General features: G+C 31.9%; 1 protein-coding gene across 1 annotated transcript; it reads right to left on the bottom strand.

Annotated features, from left to right (window-relative positions):
- Nucleotides 1-2,586: 2,586 nt before the first annotated feature.
- On the bottom strand, nucleotides 2,587-4,994 carry LOC127085181 (gamma-glutamylcyclotransferase 2-2). Its single transcript, XM_051025741.1, has 9 exons — nucleotides 4,630-4,994; nucleotides 4,330-4,451; nucleotides 4,160-4,236; nucleotides 3,962-4,018; nucleotides 3,665-3,721; nucleotides 3,517-3,557; nucleotides 3,332-3,403; nucleotides 3,177-3,256; nucleotides 2,587-2,983 (listed from the first exon to the last, which is right to left on the bottom strand). Exons 2-9 carry the CDS (start codon nucleotides 4,436-4,438, stop codon nucleotides 2,826-2,828), a joined length of 651 nt encoding a protein of 216 aa, XP_050881698.1. The 5' UTR covers nucleotides 4,439-4,451; nucleotides 4,630-4,994; the 3' UTR covers nucleotides 2,587-2,825.
- Nucleotides 4,995-7,825: the final 2,831 nt, after the last annotated feature.

The raw sequence follows: 7,825 nt of genomic DNA, 5'->3' as shown, positions 1-7,825 counted from the left end.
CTCATTTCTGGTTCCAGAACGAAATAACTTTCAAGTTAAATGCAAATAATTTCTTGTGTGTAGATTGAGAAAGAGTCCATATGGGTTGAAGCAAGCTCTAAGGCAGTGGTACAAGAAATTTGAGTATGTTATGTGTGATCAAAGATACCAGAAGACTACTTTAGATCATTGTGTCTTTGTTATAATTTTTTTAATGATAACTTCATTGTACTGTTGTTATATGTATCTTATATGCTTATTGTAGGGGAAAATATTTCAACATTAACATGTTAAAGAGGTAGTTGGGCAAATCATTTGTCATGAAAGATATGGGAGCAGCTAAACAGATTTTTGACATTAGAATCAAGTGTGACAGAAAGGAAAAGAAACTTTGGATTTCACAAGAACATTACATCGAAAGAATGCTACAAAGATTCCAAATGGAAAGTTCTAAGGTGGTAATCACTCATCTTGCTACTCATTTTAAGTTGAGTTCTAATCAAAGTCCTTCAAGTGAAGATGAAACACTTGATATAACACTTGTTCCTTACGTGTCTGATGTGTGGATAGTTTGATGTATGCAATGGTGTGTACAAGACCATATATAACACATGCTTTTGGTACAGTCAGTGGATTTTTGACAAATCTAGGTAGAGAGCACTAGAATGTTATAAAATGAGTTTTAAGATATCTTCGCAGTACTACTTGTGTGGGGCTTTTCTTTGGAGGAGATAAGTATACTTTATATGAGTACTTTGACTTTGATATGGCCGGAGACATTGATTCTAGAAAGCACACTTCAAGCTATATAATTAAATTAACAAGGTGGATTGTGACTTGGCAGTCCAAATTGCAAAAGCGTGTACCATTGTCTACTACATATGCTCAGTTCATGTCATTATTGAAGAATGCAAATAGTTGTTATGGTTGGAGAAAGATTTGCAGGAGCTTGGTTTTGTTCAAGAAAAATATATGTTATTTGTTGATAGACAAGGCGTTATTCATTTTGGTAAGAATCCAACTTTTTCTAATATGTCCAAACTCATTGATGTTAGATATCATTGAATGCGTGATCTTTTGGATGTTAAGTTGTTGGAGTTAGCTAAAGTTCATACGAATGATAATGATTATGATATTATGACTAAAGTGTTACCAAGAGAAAAGTTTGAAAGTTTGTTGTGATATCTCGGTTTGGCGATTTCCTCCACAATTGTGAGAGAGATTTGTTGAATTTGGGTTATCTTCCCATATGGAGAAAGACCCAAATATGTTAGCTCATATGTGTCTCACTTATTTTAAATAGATATAGTCAATTCTCATTTTGAGAGAGATTTGTTGAATTTGGGTTATCTTCCCATATGGAGAAAGACCCAAACATGGGTTAGGGTGAGAGAAAGTAAAGTAGAAAATCAGATTCATAAGAGAAAAAAGAGGAGAGAGAGCAATTCTCATTTTTCTGCCATCAATCTTGGTAAATTGGCGACTCCATATTTGTTAACCGTTAGATCGAGCTCATTTTTGGAGGGCAAACTCGCAACACATATTTTTATCTTTAGAGTGAAGCTATTTCTTTGACTTGAACGATCATGGTCTCATATTTCACGTTAAAATATCGATACTCTCTTGTGTCTTTATTTTTATTTGTTCGATTTGTTGTCATAAATCCTGAAGGGTCACCTTGAATTGTATTTTGAGTTTTATTTTATTTCAAAAGGTTAAATAGAATCCAATATATTAAAATAAATATATAGATTACATGTTTTATTTCCATATTTTCTATCGATCAATTGCATGCTTAGTCTAAACTTTGTTGTCTAGAAGAGTCTCTTGAATCTTAAAGATTTGTGCATTACAAGAAAATATTTGAAGACAGCGCAAAGATTTATAACATAATATGTATCACATTGCATTGATTCTGCTATCCAAACTTTAACAATGAAATCAAATTTTAAGAGGAATTAATTTGTCATTCTAAAATTAAATATGGCATTCCCACGTATTTTTCAAAATTTTAAATTGTCCATGAAAAAGTTTGAGTAAAAAAAACGAATGAAATTTCCGATAACAGTTTAAATATGAAATTTTTATGTAATTCAAATTTTGAAAAGTATAATTGAAATTTTCAATAGTATATTATATTTGTTTCCAAAAAATTTAGAATTTTTTTTTCAAAAATTCCGATATTTTTTTATCTAAAAATCTAATACTTCTGAAATTTCTGATATTTTCTCAAAATTTCCAATAAATACAATAAAAAATCCAAAATAACAAAATTAATAAGATCATAAAAATAATAGCTATCACAATATAGTAGTGTCAGATATAAATGTGGAGGTAAGAAATTAATACCTCCAACTTTGATATTGGTCTGGTCAGTAACACTATCACCCTAACATCGATTTTTTCATTTGGGTTTTTTCTTTTTCCTTTTTTTTGACTAAACAACTACTCCATTAAGCTTTGAACATCCGTAAAATGTTTGCGATCCATATAAATATATATAGATTTGGTTTTAATCTTTAGTTATATTTTTGATTTTTTGTTTCAACAAATTAAAATATTTTCCATTCCAAGTAAATTAACCGGTACACCAAATTCACAAATATGTAGTTGCTCAAAAAAGATAGACTCATTTCAGTTATGCAGGAATGCCATTGGTTAAAGTTTCGGCGCACATTCCAATTCAGAAAACTGTCTCTCACATGATCTAACCAACATCTCAAGGGACTGGGTGAAAAAGCAGGCTAAAACTAGCATAAGTGGGCAACTACAAGATTTAAAAAATTGATTGATGATGGTTAGCAGGGTCCACAGTAAATCAGTTTTAGATAAGGAACTCCAGCTTCTCAACTATCCAAAGCAATAGGCTCTGGCAGTGGATTCAAGGGAAGGGTTGAAATTGGTACATGTGGCTGGTGTTGAAGTTGTGCTGGCACTACATTCTCCACTCCAAGTGCTTTCCTCACTTCATTAGCAAGTTCTATCACATAGTCCTCCTCATGACCTGTGCACAAAAGATCTCAAGTCATCATCTCACAGTAAAAGAGTAACAAGAAAGAGTACAAGAAGCGCGGGCGCACACACACACACATATATATATATATATATATATATATATATATATATATATATATATATATATATATATATATATATAGAGAGAGAGAGAGAGAGAATAAATGCAATCATGTACGTACCGAGATTATGCATAGCCTTTTCTAGAAGAAAAAGATAGTCCCGGTTGTTTCCACAAGGACCATGAGCAGTTGCTATTTGCCTGAATGTGAAAAGAACACAAGGTCAGGGTAATACATTTATATATAAACGCAGGAGGTAATGTACAAAAATGTACCTAGCCATGTCCTCCAGGGGAGCGGGTCCTAGATAGTATTTGTTGTTTACTTTGTCTGGAGTAGATGTGAATCTGCACACAAATGAGTTCTATCAGCAAACTAGTTTTATTAGGCATGAACAAATAATTCATGAAATGTAGATAAATAAGCTTAAGAAAATCAAATACATTGTCTAATAACTTACACAATAACTCCAGTAAGAGTAGGATTCAGTGAATCTTCTTCCTATAGAAGAGATAACAAACAATAAGTTAGAAACAGCTATTTACAGATAAAACAATACCATCAATCACTTAACTGTATAAAAAACTAAATGGTTGAATAAAACTAACCTTGTAAAAGTTGACAAGAGTCTTTTTATCATACTCACATTCACGCCTCTCCAAATACTACACAACATAATGATAAAAATCAATGTAAACCAAAATCTTTATAACCAATATTTAGAAGCACATATTAAATGACATAACCTAGAAGGCTATTTACTTAGAAACTCAACAAAAATGGAATTATGTTTTGATAATAATGGATAGATAACGAATACTTAAATGGTAAAAGAATCTCTTATTACCAAACTATTATAGACTAGAAAACTAGCTTAGAATCTTGTTTAAAAAACGTAATTTTACCTGCATAACAAGTTTCTCCTTTTCAGGACCTCCTCGAACACAATAAGCAACTCCCCACTAAAAAAGAACAAAAAAAATTAATCACAAAAATAACCACTTTAAGCTAAGTTAAAGAAAAACCCAAGTTATCAGCAATAAAAAAAGTCCAACACGGCAAATATGTAAAACCCACAATCAATAAATAAAATAAGCACTTACGCAAAGTGCCCCTTCTTTCTCCTCCAAAGTGCAAGTTCTTGCAGGGTTTTCAGGTGTTCCTCTGTGATCAATACAAGCTGCAAAAAAATAAAAATGAAACCATATCTCTAAGCTGCAAAAAAAACCAATCCAAAGCTCAAAAACTACCAACATATGAAGAATGACTTTACCTAAATCAAACACTCTTCTGTAGTCCTTTATGAATCCAACAATTTTTTCATCATATTCAAATCCTGGGTTCCATGCCAGTGAACCATATCCAAAAACCCAGAAAACCATGGCTATTCTATTTCTAAAATCAAAACAAAAAAAATAGTATCAGTTAATTCCATACATTAAACATATGAATTAAACATGAGAAAAGCAAAAATGAATCGCAATAACTTGAAATGTTGGTATCAAAACCACATTCATCGTAGCATAAAAAGTTCCGTAGAAGAAAAACAGGAAAAGGAGATAGATTTTCTTACATTTGGATCTGGAAAGGTAGCGGAGAAAAAGAGAAAGGATTAAGATTTGTTGAAAGAGAGAGGAAAGCTGAAACAATTTAGGGTTTATGAATGAAACTAGGGTTACAGAGATTCCCCTCTTTTTCAATTGAATTTCTTTCTATTTCTCTCGAGGAATTACAGTTGAGACAATGTTGGTATTTATGGATGAAAACTTTACGCGAATTTAACGGCTTGGACCCCACCAACTTGTCTATCACGTGCTTTGTTTGTCATCTACAATTACAATTTACAACAACTATTATACCAACCAAACTATTAATGTTAGAATTAAATTAGTAACTACCGAGGCTTTTTCTATATTTTGAAGAATATAATTAAAAGTAGTTCTAGCTTGAACCTGGACGATATTTGGGGTGTATTTAAGTTATGCGACGTGCCAGTGGTTGTTGCCTTAAATGAAGCGTGTGATTGAAGGGAAATAGGATTGGGTGGAATGAACCTGGACAGGCTGTTAGTAGCTTGTTTATGACGGAGTGGGGAGGGAATTAGAATTAAGGTCCACTTTGCCAACACTTTGGGAGATTTCAAAATACAAATGGTCCTTCTTGTTGAAAATAGCATGTTTTAGCTTTTAAATATTCTACCATTCAAATTCAAATTCTTAATTCGTCAATCACGGTCTACTTTTATAGTATTAATAAAAAAAATTATGTGTATTTTTAAGCAAATGTTGGCATTTTCTATAAATAAAATGGTAATATATAAAAAATATTCTTAATTAACTATATTACTTGAAATAAGTTTTTCGTACCAATACTGCTTATATTTAAAGCTAAATTAAATTTTATAATTGATGATAAATGTGAATAATTGTTTTTATTTTATTTTAAGTATTCTAGATAGGTTCCGAAGGGTTGAACCTATGTTACCGAAGGAGTGTCGCTGTGCTGTTCAAATTCAAACACATTTTCGTTAACACCAATATCAATACAAGAGTACTCTAAAAGAAAATGGATTCAGCACGGTAAACGGATTTGTTGTCCAATACATTTTATTCATAGTTATATTTGCATCATTTTCAAATGATTTCTTACTTTTTATATTATTGTAATAAAAATATATTACTTTGATATTTATTTAAAAAATTAAATATATTGAATAACTAATAAATTTGTTTTTGAGTATATATATATATATATATATATATATATATATATATATATATATATATATATATATATATATATATATATATATATATATATATATATATATATATATATATATATATATATATATATATATATATATATATATATATATATACCTTACTATCTAAAAATAATTTTTTTTTTCTTAACAAAAGATAGTACAAAAGAAAGTTAAGTTTTAAAATTTATTCAATGTGTCTGGACTAAATATAAATTAATATATTATTTACTTAATTAATTTATAAAAAAAATTCTTTTATAATAAATAATATTTAATAAAGATAGATTAACAAACTTTTAATTCATTATTTCCTTTAAATTTAAGTGAAATTGTCAAATACAATTATCTTTATAAAAACAAATTACTTGAGTAATATAGTGTTTTTGGTCGGCCAAAGCCCCAATGCAAGGGAAGCCCGAATGTTCAACCATGCATAGTCTTAATTAAATTGTTCAACGTATATAATTAAGACACGTGAGATTCAAGGTATTTTTTCTGATCTTAGTTTTTCATTTCACTCGTCTTAGACTCTATAACAGACTTGAGCATTAGAGAGCTAATCTTGAAGATTCACCTCATGTCACCGTATCGGAGATCAACATCACCGTTTCAAGAGTTCAACATCGCCAATTGACACTAAGTTTGGTTCACAAACGAAATAGTGGCGTTGTTTGTGAGAATTGACTACTAATTCTCGCGAAACACCACGATCAGATCCCGATTTGATCCCAAGCCAAATTGCGAAGAAATCACATTCGAAACTCATTGTGTTCCCAACCTTGTAACAAAGTAAGTTTCCTCCAACCTCCCCAATCCAACTATTGATTCTAATTACTACAACTATGAAAACCGAGAAGTAAACTATGACAATCATTTCGTTGGTACCAGATCTCTCCTTATTCGTAAGGGAGACCTAACAAATCCACAAATCAATGTTATCGCAGTTGAAGAAATGAGCCTTTGTCGCTAATTCAAGATCTTTCTCTATCACAATGATAGGTCGTGCCATTTTTAAAGAAGAAAGGCTCAGTCCATAGTTAAGGCGTGATTGGCCCAAACATAGTTCAAGATTAACTTGAAAGTAGAACTTCCATCACATACTGGAATGAATGGAGAAGGAAAACTCCATGAATCTAATAAGTTCGTCAACCGCTTATGAAGGGAGACATAACATCTAAGTTTATTCATAATGTCAGGTATCATGAGTTGCTGACCCGAGAAGTTTATTTTCCGCGAGGGAAAGGACGGAAACAGGAAGAGGCAGAGGTATCATCAGTTACTGACCCGAGAAGTTTATTCCACGAGGTATATCGATGACAACTGTGTATATAGCTTAGGCATATATCATTGTGTTTACTACCTGTTAGAAAACTTAGGTCTCCAACACATATTTGACAGTAGAGAAAATACGTAAGTGAACCTGACTAGGGAATTTTTGAGTTCCCTCATTTATACTGTTAGTCTGAACACTGGAAGCACCGTAGGCACGGTTAAGTTCCGTATGTTCAATGTGGAGTATGCATATACTACTGATCAACTTGCAGGTTTGTTGGGATTCCCCCACGAGGAAGGTGTTTTATGTGAGACACCATTAGATACTAATTGAGTAGTTGAAGCATACCAGTTTGGAGATATCTGACAGGTCTCACCACTGATTCCTTTGAAGGAAACCTGGATGCTGCCCAACCCGGCCATACGTGTCTTCCGCCAACTATTAGAAGATACTATATTCGTCCGAGAGAATTCTAATAAATTGAATGCAAAAGAATTTCTTTATTTACAGGCAGCTCTGACACAATGAAAGTTGAATTCGGTCTCATTCATGATAGCCCACATGTGTGTTGTTGTGAAAAAGAAGGGGACTATCTCTTTTGGAGGATTGATTACCTCCATCGCCTGTGCTTTAGGGCTAGATATTGAGCTGGCTACATTGGAACCCCTACCGCCCCGCATTATTGACATGAAATTTTTAAGAAACATGCAGTTGTGCAAAGTTAGGAAA

Source organism: Lathyrus oleraceus, chromosome 5, assembly GCF_024323335.1.
Source record: "Lathyrus oleraceus cultivar Zhongwan6 chromosome 5, CAAS_Psat_ZW6_1.0, whole genome shotgun sequence".
NCBI lineage: Eukaryota > Viridiplantae > Streptophyta > Magnoliopsida > Fabales > Fabaceae > Lathyrus > Lathyrus oleraceus.
This window is presented reverse-complemented; position numbering and strand designations above follow the sequence as displayed.

Coding starts and splice junctions, on each gene's coding strand:
- LOC127085181 (XM_051025741.1), bottom strand. CDS start 4,438: ATGGTTTTCTGGGTTTTTGGATATGGTTCACTGGCATGGAACCCAGGA. Junction 4,019..4,159: donor AGAAAGAAGGGGCACTTTGC/GTAAGTGCTTAT, acceptor GTTCTTTTTTAG/TGGGGAGTTGCTTATTGTGT. Junction 3,722..3,961: donor AGGAGAAACTTGTTATGCAG/GTAAAATTACGT, acceptor TATGTTGTGTAG/TATTTGGAGAGGCGTGAATG.